General features: G+C 46.4%; 1 protein-coding gene across 1 annotated transcript; it reads left to right on the top strand.

Moving 5' to 3' along the window:
• The first annotated feature begins 681 nt into the window (after positions 1-681).
• On the top strand, positions 682-23,513 carry Batf (basic leucine zipper ATF-like transcription factor). Its single transcript, XM_026402307.2, has 3 exons — positions 682-863; positions 3,373-3,477; positions 23,053-23,513. Exons 1-3 carry the CDS (start codon positions 801-803, stop codon positions 23,260-23,262), a joined length of 378 nt encoding a protein of 125 aa, XP_026258092.1. The 5' UTR covers positions 682-800; the 3' UTR covers positions 23,263-23,513.
• Positions 23,514-26,104: the final 2,591 nt, after the last annotated feature.

The raw sequence follows: 26,104 nt of genomic DNA, 5'->3' as shown, positions 1-26,104 counted from the left end.
TCAGGACCTTCTCTAGAGAGGCAAGGCCATGAACGGGTTCCAGCATCCCTTCTAGAGTTCCCTTGTGGCTTTCAGATGTACCCAACCTCTTATATTGACAAGAAAGAACAGCGCCCCTGGGCCACTTTGTCCCCAGGTCACCCTGAGGCTGGCTAGACTGTGAGGAAGGCCCAGCCCAAGACAGGGTGGACAGCTGTTTTCAGTAGAAAACCAGAAAGAAATCCCAGCCCCGCCGTTTTATTTTGGTTGAAAAATCAAGTCGTGTGACAATGGAAACTCTTTCCCTGCTGCCCTGTCCTCCCTGCCATGTTGACAGCAGCCTGACTTGCTAATTCTGGCTGGGGATTTTCCCTGTGGCCTGTTTTTCTCTTTTATCTTCATCAATTGAAGAGAGCTGCTCTGCCTTGCCAACTGTCAGAAGGCTTCTGGGGTTTGGTGTATTTTTTTTTTCTTTCACATAATTCTGGGTCTTTTCCCAGATATGTATTTTCTCTCCGACTACCTTCTAACTTGTTGAAGTTTCCGCCCACGTGACTTCCAGCATGAATTACCAGAAACCACAAGAGAGAGAGCGCGCGCAAGCCCCAAAGTGAGCGAGATGTCCCTGTGGGGAGCAGTCCCCCTGCACCCCAGAGCAAGGAGGACGCAGGGGTCAGAGGTGGCTGCAGGGCCAGTAGGGGAGGCACCTGTGGAGGGTGGAGGGCTGGTGGCCCAGGGACCGTCAGGAAGGGAGGCCAGCTGGTGACCCGAGAGCCCAGAGGCATCTGGGGCCGTGGGTGAGAGCCCGGAAGAGTTCAGCCATGCCACACAGCTCCGACAGCAGCGACTCCAGCTTCAGCCGCTCTCCTCCCCCTGGCAAGCAGGTAGGGTCCCCGCTCTCTCTCTCCTACCCTCGGATTCTCCTGGGGGGCAGGAAGCCGGGCAGTCTCTCTTGTCCTGCTCAGGGAGCTGCAGAGAGAGGAAGTGGCTTGTGGCATGAACACTCTATGAGACTGAGACATGGCATCTGTAGTGAAGCCGTGCACAGTGGCCTCTGCTCTGCCAGAGCCCCTTTACCTCTCCATTGCCCAATGGTGCCCATTGTCCCGGCCTTGCAGGTGTCCCCCCATGAAGCTTTCTAAGTAGCAAAGGGGAGGATGAATGTCAAATAACTCAGAGGAAGCGGTCCACTCTTCTCTCCGGCACTGGAAAATGACCGGAGGAGCCTTAAGTTGCCTGCACAGCCCAAATCCTGGAAGAGTCACGAGGGCATGAGAGGAAAGGGGTCAAGGTGGACTTTGGGAACAAGTTGACAGGAGGAGAAGGAACCTGGCGCAGGACCATCTCTGCTGAGGTGCTGCCTCTGTCCCCACACCTGCCAGCAGGGAGGGAGATGCTGGAGCTGCAGCCAGTGCTTCTTTATTCAGTGGCTTCTGGACAAGAGGAAGGAAATAAAGGGGAGATGGCCCTGGGAACCTGTTGGAGACATTTGCTAATAGCTTACCTCAGCTCTGGGGAATTGAGGCAGGGATTTTGGGAGATTTTAGAATCTAGATTGATTTCCAAGTCAAGAGTTTTCAGCTCGAGTTGCCAAGACCTTGGGCTCTCTACTCACCTCACGGCTCCTGGGGGCTTCCTCCTTGCCACCTCCTTAACATCCCGCCCCAGGGAAGTCCTTGTCCTTCTCCTCCAACGTATCTATCTCCATGGATTAAAATCGTCCCCACCTCTGAGGTTCAACAACTGCATTCTTTTCTTAGCCTAGATATCCAAGGGGCTTTCAAAATGCCCAGCCCAAAACGAAGGAAGGTAAATGTCAGACAGAGCATCTGTCCTTAGCGGCTAACCCGAGAGAGAAGTCCCGGTGGAGACCTCTAGAGGGCAGACCATCCAAGTTCAAGATGGTATCGGAGTGGCTGGGACTGCCTGGAAGTCTGTGCTGTACTTTTCTTAGGAAGGAAATTACTCATGGCTTCCTTGGTAATCTGGTCCCCGTGCCCCTTAGAGGAAAAGCACGCCCTCCTCTCTCACCCAGTGCCCTCCTACTGCAATGACCCGGGAGTGCTGCACTTGCTGGGGAGCGCAGAGTCTGGCTTGGGATCTGCGCCCTCTGGCCAGCAGGGAGGTGCGAGGGAGCCGGGCAGGAGCTGCATGGGCTTCTCTCAGACGTCTACGCATCGCGGAGAAAGCTGGAGCCAGCCTCTCCAGCCAAGCGGAAGACACACCCATCATGGGGTGTAATTAGAGAACACCCCGGGTCCGTATCCTCCTGCGCACCCACCCTTGACCCCCGACAGCAGGCAGCCTCCCTAATGAGTCCATTCTTTTTGGCATATTTTTTTGTACTGGGTGTTCTGATCCGGGAGTGGGAAATGTCAAACTGGCTGAGCAGAAGAAAGGGAATGAAGGAAAAGAAAAGGCAGCTCTGGGCTGGGGGCCTTGGGCCCCCCGGGTGTGGCCGAAGACCTCATGGGATACATAACAGAGAGGTCACTGGTGGTGAGGAGGTCTTGGGAAGGCTTTGGACTCAGCACCGCAAGGGGCAATACTCACTCCCAGATTACTGTGAGCTCCTGGGCCAGCTCATAGGGCCTCAGGTTCTAACGGGATACAACAGAAATAATGACGCCCGCTTCACAGAACTGGGAAATTAGACAAGAGCACCTCTGAAAACTCTCGAGCAGAAGTTGACACGTAGTAGATGCCCAACAAGGTTTGGGGATGAAAAGAAAAAGAAAACAGCCAAAAAGAACAGCAAGGGGGTTCTAGGAGATATAGATGTGTGTGTGTGTGTGTGTGTGTGTGTGTGTGTGAGGGTGAGGGTGGAGCAGCCCTGAAGAGGAGGAGAGGCGACAGACACTGCCTTCATTGGTTTTACCATTGTTGCTCAAAACAGCCCCATTGAGGCCTCGAGATCTCATGCTTCTTCCTCTAGTTTTTGGCCAAATAAGACATAGACAGATCTGAGGATGTGCAACAGGGTATGGAAAAGAATGCTCCTGTGGCTGCAGGCTTTTGGAAAATAAGGGGATGGATGGGTGCATGAAGAGATGAAGACAAGGAAGGTTGGATGGATGAATAGATGGATGGAGGGATGGATTGATGGATGGATGGATAGAAGGATGAATGGAAGGATGGATGAATAGATGGATGGAGGGATGGATTGATGGATGGATGGATAGAAGGATGAATGGAAGGATGGATGGATGATGGATGGATGATGGATGGATGGGTGGAAGGATAGAAGGATGGATGGATGGGTGGGTGTGTGGGTGAAAGAATAGAAGGATGGATGGAAGGATGGATGGATGGACAGATACCAGTACCACAAAAGCCTACTTTACTTCAGAAGAGAAGAGCAAACTCCTAATTCCCATTATCTCTACCTCCTAGGACTCCTCTGACGATGTAAGAAAAGTTCAGAGAAGAGAGAAAAATCGCATTGCAGCTCAGAAGAGCCGACAGAGGCAGACACAGAAAGCTGACACCCTGCACTTGGTGAGTGCAGAGAGCTTGGGCTTTGCTCTCCAAACCCATGGACCCTTGGACCACAGCTTTGATTCTGCCTGTGTGGGGATGTGTAGCTGGGGAGAGTAAGAGGAGGGTGAGGGCTATAAGGTGAGGAGGACAAGCTCTCCTGGGATGTATTTGAAAAATTCTGTAGCAGAGAATGTACCAGAGGCTGAAAAGAGAAATGAATCTTTCTCCCTGGGGAGAGTCAAGGAGTGGACACATTGGGTGTTGGAAGCCCAGAGGCCGGGTAGGGTGGAAGACAGAATCACTGGCTTGGAGAGGGGACAGCCAGAGAGAGCTCCATCCTCATAAGCCACCGAGAGCAGAAGGTGGACTGACTCGGGGAGAAATTGAGATGTTAAGTGCTTTGGGGAGCCTGTTATCCTACAGTGCTAGGACCACACAAAGTCTCATCCCTTTGGAGGGCAGCTGGGGAACCACCCAAATGTCCTTGCATTTGGGACAAGGAAGTCCACCAAATGCTAAACCTTACTTCTTTATTCTAAGCATCATTAAAGTTCTATTTTGAAATTTCTATCATTAATGATATCCCCATGTGAAAGATACAAGTTCAAGTGCACACATCTGGTCTGGTGCCCATCCTTGCCGCTCGCCCCAAGCCTTTCTAGAGCAGGCTGAACTCTCCACTTGGGCACAAGGGTACTGGGTGGGGCCGAGGGGCAGCTCCACTGGTGGCCCAAGTAGTGCTGGTGGTCCTAGTAGTGCTTCTGACTCCCGGCTGTGTGCTTCATAAAGCAGAGCTTCCTCCGCATCTCCCCATCCTCCCCCTCCTCCTTTGACTCTGCCTCTACTTGGTTCCTTGCTTGACCAGCTCTTAACTTCACTGGTTCCTTCCTCTTCATCCCCTCATTCCTTCCTCTAGCAACACGGTCTTCTCATCCTTCCAGAAACATTCCCATACCTCAAATATTCTAGTACTTTCTTTCAATGGCAAAAAGAAGTACAATTGGTACCAAAAATGAATACGCTTGTATTAATTTGGATGATTAGCATGGCACCTCACCAGTTAGCATGACTATTTTTATCTCATCAAGACTAAGATACTGTTTTACCCAAAGTGCAGGCATATGTTATAATCTCAGTGACCGGGGAGGCTGAGGCAGGACAATGGCAAGTTCAAAGCCAGCCTCAGCAACTTAGCAAGGCCCTAAGCAACTTAGTGAAACCCTATCTCTAAATAAAACATTTTTAACAAGGGCTGAACCTGTGGCTTAAGAGTGCCTCTGGGTTCAATCCCCAGTACAAATAATAATATACAGTTTTAAAGGGAACAAAAGATGTTTCCTCATCTTTGTCAGGAAACCAAGAATAGGCTGCACCAACCTCTCTGATTGATTCTTTTGCTTTATTTGAAATGTAGTTGGTATATCCTCCTTTGCAAGCTAACAATTTTAAGTCCATAAATATGTGTCAAATTGGAAAAAAAAATGAATGAACAGCAAGTCTGTACTAACTGTGGTCAACAGTCTAAATGCTAAGCTGTCCGTGTCCCTGCTACTGACATGCTCCCTGTGATTTCTTTGTGGCCTAGAGTCACATGGAAACACTCCCATTTGCTATTTTAAACTTGAACATCTATGATCCATCACCTTCTCTGAGTCTGCAAATAAATATCAACTTAAAAGATTAAAAGCTTCTTTTTTTATACAAGTTGACAATGTCCTGAGACAAGCAAATTACTATAAACTGTATATGTTTTTAATTTTTTTTTTTAAAAAAAAAGTGGAAAATAATTAGAGGTGAGCAGCTCAGTGGTCAGAGGACAGGGTTTGAATCCCAGCTCTGCCACTTGCTATCTATTATCTGTGTGACTGACTCTAGAGCCATTCCCAATCTCCCTTAGACTCTGATTCCTTATCTATAGAATGGGAAATGACAGTAACTACTTCATAGGGAAGTGCAGAAAAAGAGCTCAACACAGTGCCTGGCATACAAAAATACTCCAAAAATTTAATTACAAGATTGATAATAATAGTTATTAGTATAAGAAGTAAGATAAAAAAAATCACAACTAAGTTACACACACACACACACACACACACACAGAGAGATTTTCACAGAATCTCAGGGTTGAGAGATTTCTTTAAGGCTGAAATGTTTAGGCACACTTTTTTCTTTTTTTGGTACCAGCGATTGAATCCAGGACATTTAACCACTGAGCCACATCCGCTTTAAAAATTTTTATTTAGAGACTAGTTCTCACTAAGTTGCTTAGGGCCTCATTATGTTGCTGAGGCTGGCTTTGAACTTGCTATCCTCCTGCCTTAGCCTCTTGAGTCACTGTGATTACAGGCGTGCACCATCACACCCGGCTCAGGCACTTTTGATGCCTAAGAAAAGGATCTTGTAACCTCTAGTGATAGGTAACTCCCTCTCTTCTAACATATGGAGAGGTACCCCCCCTCATCTTGAGCTGCACCCCATCTCCCTATAAATCTAAACCCCTGGTGTCCGTCCACCCCCTTGGGTGCATACCAATGAGCAGACACATGTGCCTCTTTGCAGCAGCAAGGTTTCCATCTCTGACTCGGCCGTCCTCTGTAAAACAAGAGTCAGAACCAAAAGGTTGAGCCTAATTATATTGGTTGTGACTACCTTGGGGGTAATTTCTGGAACTTGTAGGTCAATGGAGCCTCCAGTCATGGGGTCAGCATATCTACCGTCACACCCCAGCCTCAATCTCTAGAATGTTCTCATTCTCCCCACATCTGAGCTCAAACTCCTCACCCACTTCTTTCTTTTGAGCACCACAACATTCATCTTCACTTTTCTCCCCAGTGAGCAGATCACATCGGAGTCGAAGCAGCAAGCCTGTGCACTGCTGTCAATGCAATTTGTTTTTCTTGGCTTCAGGTGGGAGCTTGGGCAGCAGCATGTAAATTTTCACCATCAGGCAGAGTGCTTGGCCATGGTTTGCACTGTTCATTTCCTCTGGGTCGACAGACGCCCTTCTTCCCCATACCTTGTCCTCTCAATCACATTTGTAATTCAGGTAGAAGCTTCTATTCACCACCTGAGTCGAGTTTCACGGCTGGGTTTGCCCTTGACCCCTTTCCACGCTTGCTACACAGGAAATCTTCTGGCACCTTTCTCTAGCTGAAGGACTCATCCAAAACTTTGCAGACCAGGCTTTAGAAATTATGGTATCAAATAAAGGCCACACTTGTCTTGGGGTCTAGACCTCAAATGCTGGGGTGACATTGTTTTCCTGGTTTCAACTGTTGTCACTATTATCTATCTCAAAGTTCCCAGACGATTATCTCATCTCTCCAGTGAGAGTAAGGGATTCTGGCTATTGGACATTGGAGTAGCTGTCCTCTTCATGGCTCCCACCAACACACATTGATTCCTTTTAAAATGACAGGAGGGAAAGAACATTTAGTGATGATTGTGTTCCAAAATGAACCGAGGTGACGCATAGTGGATCAAGTGATTCTTTTTGTAATTGTTACAAAAACAGAGTCTACATACAGTTTTGATTCTCTTTCAGTTTGATGTCTCACACAAGTGCCCATCATACTTATTTTTTTTTCTTCCACGAGCAACTGTAGGGTCCCTTAGGTACAATACAGATGTCAACTAGAAGAAGAAAGGCATGACTTGCCCAGTTAGTTCCTAAAAAATCTCAGCAGCTAAATAAGTGGATCCAAGATAATCAGCTGAAAAGCCATTAGAACTAATAAGAGAATACAGACAGCTTCCAAAATTAAAACAAAAAGTAATACCTTTCCTACATGCCAACCATAACAAATTAGTAAATTTAATGGAAGGAAAAAATCCCAACCACCACCATTCTATGAGAAAGAGGTCTGGGGTTGTGGCTCAGAGGTAGAGCGCTTGCCTAGCCTGCATGAGGCACTGGGTTCGATACTCAGCACCACGTAAAAATAAAATAAAGGTATGTGTTCACCTAAGACTAAAAAATAAATGTTTGAGAAAGGAATAAATTTAACAAAAATCATGAAGGGTTTAATTTAAAAAAAAAAAACTTTTAAATGATTCTAACTGACTTTTTAAAAATTCAAATACTACATAGAAAGATGTATCTTATGTAAAGTTAATATTTTCATTAAGTTAATCTATAAATTTAATGTGCTCCCAATAAAAATTCAGTAGGGTCTTCTGGAAATTGGGGAAGAACTAGATGAGCTATTCTAAATCCCCATTGAAAAAGAACCATCTGAAAATTGCCAAGAAAATGCTAAAGAAGAAGGGGAATGAGGGATGAGCAGACTAAGCTGAAACGATTTGGAAAAAACAGAGCATTGGACAGATTACAGAAACAGACCCAAAAACAAATTTAAAATTTAAGAGCCAAATACCTGTGACATTTCCTAAGACATTAGAACAAATTCAAGACAACCAGGATGGCATTTCATTCCCGTGAGGGAGGGCAGAATTCTTCCATAGAGTTGTGACAACTGTCTCATCACTTGGAAAAAAAGGGGGAAAATGGACCCTCCGTTCCTTATATGACACACAGAGACAGATTAAATCAAAAAAGAAAGAAATTTGGGGAAATAAAAAACCCATGCATGTTAAAAAATTGATCTTAGCCTGAAGAAGTCTTTTTCAAATAAAATAAAAACTCCTGAGACTACAAAGGAAAAAACTGATATATATATAAATTTTATGCATTAAAAAGTGAAAAAAAATTCTATATAGTTCAAAATACTATACGCTAACTCAAAGGCAAATGATAAACTGGGGGGGAAAATATCTGTAACATTTATGACCAAAAAAAGGTATGTTTACTTAATATATGAAAGCTCTTATGAATAGGAAAATGATTAACAACCCCAAAGAAAAATGAGCAATGATTACGAATAGGCGACTTCCAGAGAGAGATAAATGGCAAATAAATACGTGCAAATATGCTAGACTTCACTTATAGAGGGAAATGCCAATTAAAGCAAAAGTGAGATTTCTCTGCCAGATTGGCAAAAAATAAAATGCTGCTAAATCACGATGTTGCCAAGGCAATGGAAAGGCAGAACCATCACATGCTGCCAATAGGAATACAGTTGGTGCATCCCTGGTCAAGGGCAGCTTGACCATGCCGCTTCCAATTATGAGCACTCATGTCCTGTGGGTCAGCATCAAGGAGTCTACGCACAAACACGTCCACATATTATCCACCGCTGTGCATTTAAAGATAATCATTGCTGCGTTGTTTCTTAGAGAAAAGACTGGAAGCAAGCTAAATATTCATCAGTAAAGGAGTGCTTAAGTAAATTAGAGTTTGTCCATTCAGTGGAATACTGAGGAGCTATTAATAAGTTACATCTGAATGTGCTGATCTGAAAAGATTATCAAGTTTCTATACTCTTAAAGGAAAAAAAGTATAAATATGGCACCTGGTTTTTTCCACTCTGTGTTTTTAGCAACAAGAAAAACTCTTTGTACACGATTGTACCAACAGAAATTTTCAAATAGATTACCCAAAAAATTGTTGATGATTTTTTTTCTGAAAAGTAGGAATAAACGTCTAAGAGAGAGATACTTTCCTTTTTAAATCTTTTTTTATTTAATCAGTTGCTTTTATTTTTATAAGATAGGTACTGAAATTCTTGACATTGATCATTGCTACATATGCATTGAATGCTTTCTTTTCTACTTATGATATCACCCATCAAACAGCTCTCCATCCCAGTTGATTGTAGTGGCTCCTGGGAGCCTCACAGCGTGGAGGATTTTGAATGACTGTTGAGTAAGTGGGAAAGAGAATTGAGATTAATGAAGAAGTATTGTTGCCAGGTGCAGTGGCACACACCTGTAGCCTCCCTACTCCAGAGGCTGATGCAGGAAGATCTCAAGTTCAAGGCCAGCCTGGGCAACTTATATCCCAAAATAAAAATGAAAAGGGCTGGGATGTGGCTCAGAGGTAGAGTGCTTGCCTAGCAGGCGCAGGCCCTGGGATGAATCCTCTGTGGGTAGAAAAAAAAAAGAGAAGCAGCCTGGTTCATGAAGAGACTAAAGGTAGAGGAGATGGGGACCGTGGGCAAATTTAGCTCAGAGATGTGCTACTGGAAGTCAGATCTGGCCTTGAGGGTGGAACTGGAAGCAAGTTAGAGTAACAGGGCCAAATTTGGGAGCTGGGTACCTAGGTACATCCTTTAGATGGGGGGTGGTGCCTGAAGGAATCTCACACTTATTTAGGAAAAGAGAGGTTTACTAGTTCCCGGATACATGTTTAATGTTATATACAACAGAAAAATATCGAGTGTACATTAGGCAATAACAAATCTTTGAGCTAATGATGTGAGATATACGATGTCTACAATCAGAGGGAAATTGAGTAATGAAGGAACTCAGTAAAGATGTTACCCACGGGCCTCCTGTAGAATGGCACTGTTGTTGTTGGCTTTCTGGGGAGCTCTGGGAGAGAAGGCAGCTTGTGGTCCTATTTCACTCCTACGGCTCTTTTTCTTTCTCTCCGGGAGACCATGCCTAATGTTCATGGGCATAGAGAAGTTATGGATCCATGAAGCACCAAAGGAATATTCTGGATAGATCTACCCTTAAAAGGTTCAATGTAAAATCAGTGAAGCATCCATGAAAAAGAGACACCCCTCTTGGGCCACCATTGCTATCAATTTCTTTTTAAAAACACAATAATTGAGCACAATTGTGTTTCAAGCACTGTGTGTTGAGTGCTCAGCTGGCAGTATCTCATTCGATCTGCACCAAAGCCTTATTTAATAATTTTTTTTACGTTAGGTTAGGCAGCTTGTCCAAGGCTACCTAGCTGCATCTTCAGAACCCATCTTCCTCACCCCTACTGCCTCTTTCTCCAGTCTTTCATGAGGATGTGTTCATCTTCCTTGACTCTATATGTCTTGGAATCTCTACCTGAATTTATTTTTCTGTTTTTTATTTTTTTTTTTTTAGAACAATGTCCTCCAAAATTCACACTTTCCCCCATCTGTCAATAACAGGCCTGGTCAAGAAAGTAAAGATATCCCTATATCAATTGAAACCGTTCTTTGAGAAGGTTGTATAGCAAAGAACGTTAACATCTTACATAAGAATAACCTTTGAAACAGTATTTCCACTTACAAGAGACTGAAGAAAAATTATATATAAGGATACTCAGTTTACCAGTATTTGTGAATAGTAAACACTTTTTTTTTTATATCAGGCATTGAACCCAGGGGTATTTAAATACTGAACCACATCTCTAGCCCTATTTTGTATTTTATTTAGAGACAGGGTCTCACTGAGTTGCTTAGCACCTCACTGTTGCTGAGGCTGGCTTTGAACTCGCAATCCTCCTGCCTCAGCCTCCCAGATGACAGAGATTAAGGGGTGTGCCACCATGCCCCGAATGAATACTAAACATTTTAAGAAAGTGTTTGATAATGCTATAAAACTCGGCAGCTGGCTAACAACAATGGATTAGCATATTATAAATACACTCATACAGAATTTTATGCTGGTATCCAAAATTATCAAGAAGATCTGTATGTACCAATTTAAAAGATGTCAGTGGGGTAGCATTGAGTTAAAATTAAAAAAAAAGAAAAGAAGTAAATTACAAAGAACATGTAGAGTATAATCCTGTTCATGTGAGTTAAATCTGTGGCTTGGGGAACAGTTGCATGTATAAAGAGATGTCTGGAAGAATATTCTCCAAGATGCTAATAGTAGTTGTTTCTGAGTGGCTGAGTTTCAGTAGCTTTTTCCTTAAGTACTTTTCTGCATTTTTAAAATTATAATGAATGCGTGCCATTTTAAAAAAAATCAGAAGTAGTCTAAAATAGTCTAAAATTTTGACTGTTTTATTTGGGGAAAAAGACATGCCAAGGCAATTCACCACTGACTGCTTATCCCACGGAGGATGGATCTGGGGGCGAAGTGTAGAGTGTTTGGGGAAGGACTGATCTGGAGACTATAAAGAAGTCAGTCTTAAAAGGATCATGGGGCCCAGGTCACAAAATGACAGCTACCATTCAGCAGATATCTCCCCGAGGCACTGCCAGCAGTAGCCAGGCTTCCTTCCTTCTCTTGAGAAGAGTGAGAGTCTCCCCAAAGAACCCAGGCTGCTCAAAGGGCTTCCCAGTCTCTCCTGCTTTGTAGGGGGAAGCCCAGGACCCACAAGAAGAGGGTGGGATGTCGGTACAAGAGCTCACCATGGGCCCACATGGTGGCCTTTTAAAGGGAATGGTAATGGTTATGGTCATACTACTTGTTCCTAAAATGATAGAATTCAAAGAAAACTCAGAGATCTTTCAGGCCAACCTGTCATGTGGCCAACAAAGAAACTTTCTCAAGGACACCCAGGAACCCAAACCTCTGGCCTCCCCATTGTTCTACTTTTGTTTTGTGCTACTTTGCTGGACAGAGCTTTGCTAGGTGGGTGAGGTGGATGCCACAGGTCCTTTTGCAAAGGATACGCCGAGAACTAGGCCATCAACCAGATGCGCAGACAGCCTGGGCTCTCAGCATCTCCAGAACACTCAAACAGCGAGAGACCAGAAGGAGAGCTCAAGGTCAAGGGGCGCTGAAGCCTGCAGGTTTCTTTATTCAAAAAAGGTTTTAAAGTAGTCACCCAAAATTAAAAGGACAATGAGATTTGGGGGAGATTTGATATTTGCATCAAATTAAATAAATACTTAATATTTATACTGAGAAAAAAAATCTTTTAAAGAAAAACATCAAGACTCCCATCAATAAGTGGGCAGAGGCTATGAACTGACATCTTACACAACATTTTTCCTACCAAAATGAAAATAACCTAATTTTGTATTCTGATTACGAAAATGATACACAATAAGGCAAGGTTTCTCAACCCTGGCTATTGACATTTTGAGTCCAGTAATTCTTTGTTGTGTGCGTGTGGTTATCCTGTGCATTGCAAAATGTAAAATCTACAATCTGCCCAGTAGATGCCAATAGCACTCCCTCCCCCTGTTATGACAACCAAAATACTCACAATATGTGTCAAATGTCCCCTGGAGGGAAAATCACTTGTGGTTGAGAATGCTACATTGAGACAGATGCAGAGAAAGTGCTCTTCCTCCTTAGTTATTGATTACTGTAACATTAAAGTGAAATTAAGAAACCTTCATAGGGCTGGGGATGTGGCTCAAGCAGTAGCATGCTCGCCTGGCATGCGTGCGGCCCGGGTTCGATCCTCAGCACCACATACAAACAAAGATGTTGTGTTCACCGAGAACTAAAAAATAAATATTAAAAATTCTCTCTCTCTCTCTCTCTCTCTCTCTCTCTCTCTCTCTCTTCTCTCACTCTCTCTTTAAAAAAAAAAAGAAACCTTCATAAAGCTGGTAGGCAAAAAGAAATGATTTAAATTTAGAGCACTAAGCCACTGCTCTGTGTAGATACTGTCAGCTCCAGGCACTGTTGACACGAGATTGCACAAGTTGTTGTGAAATGGATAACACGTATTGGTTTCTGGTGACAGGAGGATTGATTTGTCTGTCCCTTGCTCTGCTAATCTCTCACCTATGTTTCTAGAAAATAATTGAACAAAGACAAAATCCCAAACGCATCCAGGTGTTCATTCCAGCATTGTTTACACCAGTGAGATGGTGATCACAACCCAAAGGTTCAACATTAGAAGACCATTTTAAGTAAACTGTGGATCATCAATTTCATGATATCACCATTAAAATAATACTTATAGTGACTGACCGTGTGGGAGTGCCAAAGTGACAACAGAAAGCAAAATGCTGACTGTATATGTACCATGGTTGAGATTTTGTAAAAATAAGTAGGCATACTAATTTATCTTATTTATTTTCTTTTACTATTTATTTATTTATTTATTTTATTGTTACTGTGATTAAACCCAGAGGTGCTTTAGTACTGAGTTACATCCCCAGTCCTTTTTATTTTTGAAGACAGGATCTCACAAAATTTCTGAGGCTGACCTGATCCCCCTGCAGCAGCCTTTCAAGACCATGAGGTATTATAGGCGTGCGCCACTGCATCTGGCACAATATTATTTCTTATCATAGACAAACAAATGGAAATATTCTTAAAAAGGCATACTAATTTAAAAGGACAAGATGACAGTATGTACAAATGAAAGCAGGTACGTTAGGGGACCAGGGCCATGGGTGTTTCCAATTTTAAAAATTTATTTTTTATTGGTAAATCATTATTTTATATAATCATGGGGTTCATTTTGCCATTTTTATATATGTACATAATATGATTTGGTTAGTTGGTGTTTTTAATTCTTAAATATATTTTAAGGTAGTCATACTGTGCATTTTTAAAAAATATTCTTTATTAGTTATTGATGGATCTTTTTAATTTTTATTTATTTGCTTATTCCTGGTGCTGAGAATCAAACCCAGTGCCTCACACAAGCTAGGCAAGTGCTCTTCCACTGAGCCACAACCCCAGCTCCCCCATACTGTGCATGTTTATGTTAAAAAAGAAGGAGGAGGAGGAAGAGGAGGAGGAGGAGGAGGAGGAGATGGCCAAATAGAGGGTCCAGGGAACTCTGAAGGAAACTGACTAAGAGAACAGAAAAGAGATCATTAAGCTAGAATTTCGGGGGTCAGGTTTGGTGGGAGACCTTATAATTTATCTTCCAAATAGGAACTCTTTTGAGAGTAAAAAAGGGCACTAGGAAATATTATACCAGGGCAGCAAGTGTGAGCTGGGGCAGTCCCAGGAAATATCTGGACACCCTAGACTTAGGGGAACCAAGGAAGGTAACCCAGAGCTCTATGGAAACTCAAGTTCAAATCCAAGCTGAGGGCCCAAATTCCTAGGGCCAATAGGCAATGTCCTGCAACTGAGGACCTGTGGGTCCTTGGTTGCTGCAAGAACAGGCCTTCTTGTTCACTAAGAGGGTGGTGGTGGCAGAATGTTGTTCATGAAGAGTCCTATTCCCAGCTCGGGAGCTCACGTCTGTCTGCAGAATTGATTCATCCACTCAGCAATATTTCTTGTCTCCTCCTTGCAGGTATGGTCAGTTCTAGGCACTGAGAATATAGTAGCAGCGACCAGACAGGCTGGGACCCTGATTTCATGTACCTTACATTCAACCTCAAGTCTAGAAAAATGGAAAAATAAATGAACACATTAAGCACACCATGTGAAAAACGGTTCAAAGAAAATGAAATAGTGCAAGGTTGAAAGTGGTTAAGGGACAGGATGCGATAGTGATGAGAGAAGGCTGTTCCGAGGCCCTAAAATTGGAAATCAAATGCAAATAAAAGAGCAAGGTCAGCCAGGCATGGGGGCGCACACCTGTAATCCCAGACACACTGGAGGCTGAGGCAGGAGGATCACAAATTTGAGACCAGCCTCAGCAACTTAGCAAGACCCTGTCTCAAAATAAAAGGCTGGGGATGTGACTCAGGGATAAAGTGCACCAGATTCAATCCCCAGTACCAAAAAAGGAAAGAGGTGGAGGGATCTGGGGAAAGGGAGTTTTCAGCAGAACCTTGCAGCCAAGCCCAGGGGGAGGCATCAGAAAGACGCCTGGTGGAGCAGAGATAGTGGGAATGAAGTCGTATGAAGGCAGTTGAGCTATTGGAAGCAAGGACTGGATTGGGGTGGGGGTCCACAAAGTTGATTCTAACCCTGGCTTGGAGATTTCTCTCAGTCTAGATTCTGGTTACAAAATGGGAAGCAATGGCACCTCATTGGGATAAGTGAGAGCAAGGCTATATTTTCTCTTCTGCATTGGAAAGAAAAGTAAGTCTAAAGACGTGAGCCAGAAGATGGGCCTTAGGTTGGAGAGCCCAGCCTTTCCTTATTCATCATTCCATGTGTTCTCATGCATGAACATGCTGCCCTTCTTTCTGGTTGTTTTTAATAACTTCAGAAACGCCAGCTGTTTCGCTGTCTTGGCTTCGCACCACAATGCTTGAGTCTGTCTGGTTGGGATGGGGAAGGTCAAGTTCAAGCTGGGGAAATGATGTCAGAGTTCTGTGAGTGGAGTTCCTATGTAACGATCCCAAGTTATAAAGCAGAAGCAATTAATGTACTTGAATATTGGGTCAGATATTCCCTTGTGCATATCATAAGTCTAATTAGTATACTTTCTCATAGGTACTTCTTAGGTTTGGGTAAATTATCACAGGTTCCAAGTTGGCAGTCAAATGAACATGATTTTAGTGCACATTTACTATGAGCCAGCACTGTCCTTGTCACAGAGGACAAAGCAGTGAAGACAATGGCAGTAGCTCCTGCCCTCACAGAACTCAAGGGGAACTAATATGATAAAACTATAATCATTGAGATTTGACCAGGTTCCCTACCTCTTGCCTGTCCATCATAAGAATGAACTGGTGGATTACTAGAAATTGTATTTACCAATTACAGTAGTGATAGAATTACAAAGTGTCTAAATGGGCATTTTCTTTTAGGGGAAAAAAATGTTTAACTTAGAAGTGTTCTCTCAACTCTTTAAAATTCTTTGTATTTATATTTTATACTTTTATATAATAAAATATATTTGATAAAATAAAAATATAAAGTATATATCAGCCTGGTGGAACATGCCTATAATACCAACAACCTGGGAGGCTGAGGCAGGACGATCACAAGTTCAAGGCCAGCCTGGGCAACTTAGCAAGACACTGTTTTAATAACAAACAAACAAACAAAAAAGGGCAGGGGAGCTGTGGATGTGGCTCAATGGTTAAGCACCCCTTGGTTCAATCCCTAGTGTGTGTGTGTGTGTAAAAGAGTATGTGTTTGTGTGCGTGCGTGCACAGTGCATTTTGTTTATAAAATAAAAATATATAGATACATACAATAAAGTTAAACACTAACATTATTATATTATCTTTAAGAGGTATCTGCTAAGAACATGATTCTCAAATTGGCTGAACACGAGGTTCCTCTGGGAAGCGTTTTTAAAATCTGGCTTCCTGTGACCCAGCCCAGAACAATGAAATTGGAACCTGGGGACGGTGAAGTCCAGGAAGGAAGACTGTTTGGCGCCCTCCAGGTGACTGCAGCGTGCAGCCAGAATCAGGAGCAGGCCCGTGGGCAACTCTGTTGGCGTCTACCCAGACACTCTGTGCCAGGGGCCTGATGGCACAGACCAAACCAACACATCAAACCTTTGCTCTAATGGCAATTCCTAGTCATTCTGTGGTTTTCTAGAACTGGGCTCTCTGGTGACAACCTCCCTAACTGGAGGTACCAGACGGGATTGCATTTGGTCCCAGTAATAGACAGCCCTGGAGTGGAAGTTTGGTTTTCTCGCATAACAAGAGGCTCAGAAGTCCCCAGAGCAGGCTAGAGCAGGGGTGCACCCAGCGCCTCCCTCTGCACAGTCATCTCGGCTCCTGGCTTTCATCCTTGAGGTGCACTGTGGCCGCTGAACTTCCAGGCACCCATCTGTGTTGAAGGAGGGTGTCCTTGCAAGGCTTGGCCTTTTCACGGGGAAGGGAAGCTTTGCTCCCTGCCCTCTCGCCCCACCCTGTACTTCTGATGCCGTCTCTTTGGTCAGAATTCTGTTACGTGGCCACCCTCACTGCAGAGGAAGATGGGTACTCGAGTGACTCTTTTTCTGGTGTCTCTAGAGGAAAGTAAGAGAGAATGAGTTCAGGAGGGGTGCTGAGCCTGCCAACCAACAGCGTTTTAGGTCAATGAAACCATAGTCTACAAGCCAAGGAGCAGGGTGACAGCCTCCTAACCCTGTGACTCTATGCAGGCCCCTGAGGGTGGCCCTTCTGGCTTAAACATCTGTTAATGACAAAGGCACTTAGAGCCCTAGAGCCTCAGCTCTACAACCTAGGAGTGAAGATTTCTCCAAAATAGGTACATAGGTCATTCAGTGCCAAGACCTGTGGTTTGGCAATTCCTCTTCTCTCCTCTCAGGGCGAGAGGCAAGGGTTGGGGCTAATATCCCCAGGAATGGCAGAAGATAAAGTCACAGATCCCCCAACTGCTTGGAAAGTGTCCTATCTTTCCATCGGAAGCCTTCTCCAAGAACGGCGGGCTCCACTTCTGTGTGCATTTGATGTGTAGGGGCTGGTGGCACCTGATGAGATCCCACACACACCTGGCTGTGAGGGACAAACTTCAAACACCACTCTCTAATTTAAGTGTGGGTGTGAGCTGAAAGGTCACCCTACCCATAGATGACAGCACCTTCTGTCAAAGAGGAAACGCACAGGGACTATTTTGGCCCTTCTGGAAATTGTGATGAGAAGGTATAAGGAGAAGGTCAAGGCACTAATCTAGAGCTGGCAGGAAGGACCAAGCCCACCCACAAGGCCTGGGGAGTCCCCGCTAGAGCCTTGGGCCAGAGCCCAGCTTGGAAATGCCAGCCTGTCCCTAGTCTTTGTCCCAACTTGGTTGCCTGAGTGTAAGGGAAGTGCCTGGGGATTCCCCATCACTTGAAAGCTCTTTAAGTGACCCCCTCATCAGCCCCTCCAATAGGGGATTTCCCAGAATGTTCCCAGGGCCCAAGGAAGCCTCCTCCTTAGCGGATTGTGGTTCATGACAGGAGTATCACTGGGCGACAGGTAACGCCACAGGCGAAGTTGAATCGTAAACATGGGCACGAGTTTGAAGGGAGAAGATGGAATCAGTAAGTTCGTGGGACTGAGGCCTCCAGATAAATATCAAATTTTATCAGGTTTATTTAATTAATTTTTTGTTTGGGGGGTACTGGAAATTAAACCCACGATCACTGAACTACATCTGCAGCCGTTTTTGAAAAATGTTTATGGTGAGACGGTCTCACTGAGTTTCTGAGGCTGGCTTCCAACTTGCCTCAGCCTTCCCTAGTCGCTGGGATCACAGGCCTGCACCACCATGCCTGGCACAAGTGATTCTTGATCATTCCCAGAGAGGGAGCCTCCTGCATCTTCCTTCAAATGTGGGTTGGACTCAGCGCCTCACTTCTAATGAGCAGAACAATGCTGCAGAGGAGACCATAAAAAGTAGTGCTTACCTTTCCCTGGGTAGAGACTAGTATGCTGAGACGCTCAGGTAGCAAATTGGCAATCTGAAATGTTGGAGAGTTAAAAGGGGCCTGCAGATCCTCTGATTCTGTGGGTTTCAACATTAGCTGCCTGTCACATGCCCTGGGGAGCCTTTACCAAGCCCATGTCCAGGCTGCACCCCAGACCTATGAAGTCTGAAGAGGCATCTGTCCGCCCATTGCTAATGCCCAGGGGATCCCAGGGTATGGTGAAGGTAGAGATTCACTGATTTGATCCAGTCTTCCTGTTTCAAATTGAGGCCACTGGGAATCAACAGGGAAAGTGAATCACTCAGGGTCACCCAGCCAGGACCAGGATCTCGGATCCCCATCCCTGGTAACCACCCATGGAGTCCACCATGGGCCCTCACTCTGTCTGCAGGAAGGTGTGGTTTCTAGATAGCTCTCTTCCAGAGAAGCTGGCCAGGTGAGCCAACTTGGGGTCCTCATGCAGTGTTTCAGAGTCACCAGAACCAAGATCCGGCTTTGTCTTGGGAGACCACAGGGTGCTGAGGACTCTCAGTCGTCTGAAGTCCCACAGAGGAAGCCTTCGGGTGTGGTGGGAGCACAGGCCAAGCCACGCGCCCTAGGCCCTCCCTGGATGGGGTCCTTGGATCCACTACTTGACCGTCTAAGTGAACTCTATAGCACTTCTTCTTGGCAGCTCGTTTGGAAAGTGTATGTGATGAGGGTTTGTGCCAGGATTGGCCTCATCCCCAGAGGGGGCATAAGGACAGCGGGAGGCTTTCTATGTCCCCCTCAGAGTTATTGTGAGGAGCCTGGTGGCCCTAAAGGAATTCCAAAATGTGGAAAGCAGCTGACAGAGACGCCCAGAAGCAGGCTTCCTCCTCCCGCTCACTGAGCTCTGGGTTCGCAGCCTGCGCGGGCAACTTAAGGGATTGGGCGTCCACCTTCTGGATAGACCTCTGCTTTCCTGCCTCTTTAGCTATGCGAGTCCTTTCCAGGGCAAAACTGTCCCCAGCGGTGTCAGAGTGGACTGAAGAGCAGCAGCTGACAGGCAGCAACGTGGAGGGACGGGGCCCCAGATCAGCCACTTCCTCCCGCAAGGGAAGTGCAGCCTGAGCTCTGGGTAAGAGTCTGGCTGCTGCGCGGCCCCAGGGGGCTGGCAGGGCGGGTTCCTCTGGGGCCCTTGCAGGAAGCCGGCTGGCTTCCCAGGGCCAAGACAAGTGTCTTGTCACGGGTGGTTGTCTTCTGGTCAGGGGCGGCGGGCAGTGGTTATGCCGCTTTCTAGCCCTCTGGGATGCGCAGGGCTGGGCTGGGGTGGGCAGAGGAGAAATCTAGAGAGAGCGGCCCTGCCTGGGAGGGAGGAAGGGCCTGCTGTCACTTCCCGAAAGCCCGGCCTGCCTCTAGGTGGCGAGGCCAGAGCCGGCCCACCCGCCCCTCCCTCCTGCCTTGGGGTTTGCCCAGGCTCTTCAGAGCACCAAACTTACAGTAAATGTTGTCACCAGTGGAAACTCTCAGAGGGGGCGAGGAAAAGGGCTCGAGCAAGGGGCCAGGGCTCCCGGCCCCCAGTTCCCGTCTTAACGACACCCCCCCCCCCAGTCTCAGCTACTGCTTCATCTTACCTTTCGGTAAAGGGGGGATGACCTGCCTCTGGGATGTGCCAGGAAACCAGCAGTGGTGCAGGGAACAGGTTGACCTGTGCCAGCTTCTGGTGTCCCCTTGCTCCATTCTAGAGAGGGGGGTTTCCTTGCCCTGACCCAGGCACACTTTCTAGCTAAGAGCCTCCTTCAGGATTTGTCAGACTCAGGCTGAAAGTGTTTGCATTTGTCCTTCAAAACAGATGAAAGGGCTGGGGTTGTGGCTCAGTGGTGGAGCACTTGTCCAGCTCCAACAAGGCCCTGGGTTCAATCCCCAGCACCCCCCCCCAAAAAAAAAAAAAAAACCCAAAACGAAAACAGACAAAAAACTTGGATGATGGGCAAGCCCACATGTGTATGCTCCTCTGCGGCTTAAAAAAGAACCCCTGGGGGATGTGGGGCCAGATGATCGGCAGCGTAACTGACGAATTCCATCTAGCTCTCTCATGCTCTCGATGGGTTATTTAGGGCAAACTTTAAAAGTCAAGTTATCTTACATTTGATCACCGCCCACCAAATTTCTGAGCCAACTTCTTCATGCCAGCAATTGATGTTGTTAGCCAGTCAATCAACAAACACTAGAGTCCATATGATGTGCCAAGTATTTAAATGGGCACTTTTAATAAGTGCTTGGATATTTAAAACAAAATTTTTTGGGGGGGGATACTGGGGATTGAACTCAGGGGCACTCAACCACTGAGCCACATCTCTAGCCCTATTTTGTATTTTACTTAGAGACAAGGTCTCACTGAGTTGCTTAGCGCCTAGCTTTTGCTGAGGCTGGCTTTGAACTTGCAATCCTCCTGTTTCAGCCTCCTAAACCACTGTGATGACAGGCGTGTGCCACCATGCCCAGCCACTTAAAACAATTTTTTAAAATATTTTTTAGTTGTAGTTGGACAAAATACCTTTATTTTATTTATTCATTTTTATGTGGTACTGAGGATTGAACCCAGGGCCTCACACATGCTAGGCAAGCACTCTACCGCTGAGCCACAACCCCAGCTTAAAACAAATTTAATATCACATTTAATGAGGGTTTTCAAACTTGCCTGGTCATTAGAATGAACTGGGATACTTGTTGAAAACTCAGATTTCTAGACCCCCGCCCTCCAAATCTCAAACTCACTAACACCCCAGTCTCTAGATTTCAGGAAGGATTGTAACTATGGCTTTTTTTTTTTTAATCGAGCCCTCAAATTAATTGTGATATGGCAAGTTTTGGAAATACTGACCTAAACCAACTAGAACTAGAAAAGTAAAACCTGGTCACCAAATACCAGGTTGTTTTTTTCAACTGAAATGTAATTTATTGGTATCTCCAGAGCCACACCCCCTTTCATGGGGGTCTTAATTAGCAGAGTGGACCTGCAGGATTCAGTCACAGAAGGTGAACCTCAAAATCACTTTGGAAATGCATTCTCAGGCTTTCTGAAGGTGGGATTGTTTCTCAGTGATTGTTAATTAGCAGAGTTCAATTGCTGGCTTAATAATGATGTATTCAGGAATCAGTGCTCCTTAACCTGGGCTTTCCTGGTTAGCATATATCAGATGGTTCCCCCAAGCAACTGGGAAAAGATTTTTCTGGACAAAGGACTTTGTTTCTATACAGGCTTCAGACACACTGAGTGGACAGGTCTTTTCCTCATTGCCCTTGTACAAAGTTTCACCCTCTGTGGTTTTAGTTTCCCACGGTCAACTGTGGTCTGAAAATATTAAGTGGAAAATTCCAGAAATAAACAATTCAGACATTTTAACTAACTTTCATTAAAGTATGTTGTTATGATCGTTCTATTTTTATTATTAATTATTGCTAATCTCTTATTGTGACTAATTTATAAATAAAACATATCATGTGTGCGTATATATAGAAAAAAGCACAGAATATGTTGGGTACTATGTAGAGTACTAGTAGGTGCTGAACATAGTATATGTCAGGTTTTAGGAGCATCTTGGAACATATCCCCTCAGGGTAAGAGGAGACTAGTGTACTGAAAACCCTTTGGTGGGTAGATAGGAGTGGAATGAGACATGGTAGGTGTCTTGGACCCTTTAATATTTACAGAGACCCTCATGTTCCAGAATCTGGGCCAAGTAGACAGTTAGCCATGGAGTGTATTTATAAGACTGAATGGAAATGCTAGGAACGTTTGGGGAACATATTGCGTAAGGGGATGGAAAGAAGTGAATTGGTACAAGATGTTCTCACAAGCTGCTCTGCGTTTCCTCAGGATCCGGGCTGCCACACAATTCCCCTCGGCACATACTTGCCACACTCAACCCACAGACGCTCAGGAGACCCTGTGTGCGGGCACTGAGCTCAGGTGCAGCTTGGGTCTCCAACACAACAGGGTTGAGAGGTGGTGAGGCCTTCAAGAGGGAATTAGGTCATTAAGAGGAATCAACGCTTTTCCTACTTTCAGGGGATTGGACTGGTTTCCAAGTGTGGACTATTATAAAGAAGGACTAGCATTCCCCTCTCTCCCCTACACGTGTCCCTTTGCCATTACCCACTTGCCTGTCCACTTTTCCTCTTTGCACAGAGCAGCATAGGGCTCACACCAAAAGCCACATGCGTACTGGCATCATGTCCTCAAGTTTCCAGAACAGTGGGCTAAAAAAAAAAAAGAAAAAGAAAAAACAATCCTTTGTTCTTTATACATTACTCATCCTCAGGTATTTGATTATAGCAATAGAAAATGGGCTAAGGTTTCATTTTGTGAAATTGCTGTTTTTAAGAAGTCAAAATAGACAAGTATCAGCAGTGTCAAGTGGGTCCATCCAGTATCTATGCGTATACACGTCCACACGTACATACTCAAACGGGTGCACCCACAAACACAAACGTCCATGCACGTGTGCACACTCTCACGTATGCACAAGAGCCCTCTGATGCCCTTCTCTGTGGCTGTGCTAGTGAGAAACGAATCTGGCCTCCCCCTCCCTCCCCAGCCTGCCAGCCCTGCCTTCCCTGACCCTGACCACTAACGCTGGTCCTTCCCCCCACAGGAGAGTGAGGACCTGGAGAAGCAGAACGCAGCTCTGCGCAAGGAGATCAAGCAGCTCACGGAGGAGATGAAGTATTTCACGTCGGTGCTGAGCAGCCACGAGCCCCTTTGCTCGGTGCTGGCCACCGGCACCCCCTCGCCCCCCGAGGTGGTCTACAGCGCCCATGCCTTCCACCAGCCTCACGTCAGCTCCCCGCGCTTCCAGCCCTGAGCTTCCGGACCAGGGGAGAGCACAGCTCCCCACCCCTGATGTCCGCAGGCCTCAGGAGGGACACCCGGACTGTGGCGAGGCTGCCCTTGTCCCTCAGAGCCAACTCTCCACCTGGAGACCCAGTGACAGAGCCCCAGGCGGGGACTGGACACAAGGACAGAGGGGTGAGAGGCCTCCCAGCAGGTGGCAGCCAGCCTGTGTGTGCTGGACCTCCAAGCGGGTGGAGGCCCGAGGCAGTGATGAAAAGGAAGCCCGAGTCCCAGGCACGGAGGGAGGCGGGCAGGGGAGGGTGAGTTTTCTAAATAAATATTTTTAAAGAAACCAGTTGGACAAGGCAGTTGTCCCTCTATGACCCTGTCCCTCAAAACTCCACCTGCTGTGGGGGTGGGGCCCTCTCTTTGTTCTTGGTCTCCAGTACCTCCTAGAGCTCCAGAGACTCTGCCAATGCCTCTTCTTTTCTGTCTGGTCAGTCTACCCGGGAGATGGGGGTCCTCTCAGCGCATCTCCACCCTCTCCCCACATCTGCTGTCCGCGCCTTCCCGAATCCTGAACCTTCCCAACACACCCGGCCTCATTCTCTAACTGTGAGCACGAGAAGACTCTGTGCCAGATGCCGCCGGATGATGGAGGCCAGGGGGACCCACTGTCTCCCTCACACACTCCCCGGCCAGCCAGCCCCGTCCATGCGGCCCAGTCCTGGGGGTGCCGAGTGCCAGGCCCAGAGCCAGGTATCTGAGTAACCCGAAAGCAGCTCCTAGGCTCAAGCTGGCCGGTCACCCTTGTCACAGGAACCCCCTCCACCTCCCTTTGAAAGTGCCAACAAAGAGTTTGTGAAATGCCCGTCTCCACGAGGCCCAGAGCTGCACCTGTGCACTTTGAGGGGCTCAGGGAACAGGATTGTCTTTAGTTCGGGCAGAATCTGAAGCCAAGATGCTCCTCTTCCCCTGCTCAGAGACCCCCAGGATGAGAGCCTGCAGGCCCACCTGCCACACACGCGCCCACAATAGTGCCCAGAGACCCAGGGGGGGCCTGCCCGCATATACGGCCTCTGCTGACCAGCTGGGGACCAAGCCACCGGGGTCGTTTTGCCAGGCTTCCCGTTCTGCCTCAGTAGCCACTCCCCATCTCATCCACTGGCCCTTGGGAAGGACAGTCACTGCAGGCTCCTTCCCTGGGGGCAGCCATGCTAGGGGGATGGGGAAGAAGGAGCTGGCCCCTTTCCCTGGTCAGAGCCTCCTCAGCCTGCTGGCTAGTTTGAGGCCAGGTCTCAACTCCAGACTGCTCTGCCCCGTGTCTCCCTGACCTCTGGATGATGCCAGTGTTGGGCGGTTGCATTAACCCTGTAGACCATGGCCTGAACAAAAAGAAACGCTCAGCATGTGGTCACCTGGCCTCCTTGTGGCCTAGCCAAGGGAGGAGACTGACAGGGAGGCCTTTGGAAGCAGGCTGCAGTCACTGAGGCTCCCACCGACAAGGCTACTGCCCATGAATGTCCAGGATGTGGAGAGTGGGCAGAGACCCTTAATTCAGAGACTGGGAGACGGCTCCAAAGACCTTCCCTAAACACTCGCTTTCTTTCCTATGGAGAATCTGGAATCATTTTTTAAAAATTTTATTGATATTTTACACAAATGGAGCACAACTTTTCATTTTCCTGGTTGTACATGATATAGAGTCACAACATTCGTCCAATAATACCCATGCATAGGGGTAATAACGTCCATCTCATTCCACCATCTTCCCCACCCCCCCTCCCTGCCCCTCGTTCCCCCCTGCTCATTCCAAAGTTCCTCCATTCTTCCCTTGCTCCTCCTCCTTATGGATCAGCATCCACTTATCAGAGAAATCCACTTATCAGCATCCACTTATCAGACCTTTGGTTTTGGGGGATTGGCTTACTTTGCTTAGCATGATATTCTCCAACTCTATCCATTTACCAGTAAATGCCATGATTTTATTCTTCTTTAATGCTGAGTGATATTCCATCATGTCTATATACCACACTTTCTTTATCCATTCATCTATTGAAGGGCATCTAGGTTGCTTCCACAGTTTAGCTATTGTGAATTGAGCTGCTATAAACATTGAGGTGGCTGTATCACTGTAGTATACTGATTTTAAGTCCTTTGGGTATAGCCCTAGGAGTGGGATAGCTGGATCAGAGGGTGGTTCTATTCCAAGTTTTCTAAGGTTTCTCCATACTGTGGTTCCACCGTGGCTGCACCATTTGCCAGTCCCACCAGCAATGAATCAGCGTATCTTTCCCCCACACCCTCACCAGCACTTATTGTTGAATCTGGAATCTTAACCTTCGGTCTCCCAACAAAACAGCACACTCTCCCAGTGCAGAGACTCAGTGTGGACTGGGGTGTGCGGAGAGGAGGTTCTCTCGCATCCCATTCCTTTGGGACCTGGTTTTTTGGTGTGGATGCTCTGTCTGGCTCTTTCCCACCCCTCTGTTAAGGGCCAGAGCAAAGAAGCCCATCACTCCAGATGTCACGTGCACTGCACAGAGTTTATTTTTCTTTGGAACTCTGAGCCCAGCTGCCTTGACAGCTAGCCCTGGCAGGACCTGGCTTTTCAAGGGCAAGCTTCCTTCCAGTCAGAGAGTGCTCTTCCCACCCCTGCTGTCCTGCGTGATTTTCCCCCAGAAACCCCCGCCAAAGGCACATGACCTGTGTCGGGCATCTTCTGAATGACACCAGGAACAGCTAGAGATGCAGAGCTCACGTGCACCGTTCCCATCACCCGGCAGGGGCTCCTCTTCCCCTTTCATTCTCCACTTTCTAATGACCCCAGAAAGTTCCACTTCTCCTTTCTGATCAGCCTGGTAGAGACGGCA

The sequence above is a fragment of the Urocitellus parryii genome, chromosome 6, assembly GCF_045843805.1.
Source record: "Urocitellus parryii isolate mUroPar1 chromosome 6, mUroPar1.hap1, whole genome shotgun sequence".
Taxonomy (NCBI): domain Eukaryota; kingdom Metazoa; phylum Chordata; class Mammalia; order Rodentia; family Sciuridae; genus Urocitellus; species Urocitellus parryii.
The sequence above is the reverse complement of the archived record's forward strand: the minus strand, read 5'-3'. Positions and strand labels throughout refer to the sequence as shown.

Coding starts and splice junctions, on each gene's coding strand:
- Batf (XM_026402307.2), top strand. CDS start 801: ATGCCACACAGCTCCGACAGCAGCGACTCCAGCTTCAGCCGCTCTCCT. Junction 864..3,372: donor CTCCTCCCCCTGGCAAGCAG/GTAGGGTCCCCG, acceptor TCTACCTCCTAG/GACTCCTCTGACGATGTAAG. Junction 3,478..23,052: donor AAGCTGACACCCTGCACTTG/GTGAGTGCAGAG, acceptor TTCCCCCCACAG/GAGAGTGAGGACCTGGAGAA.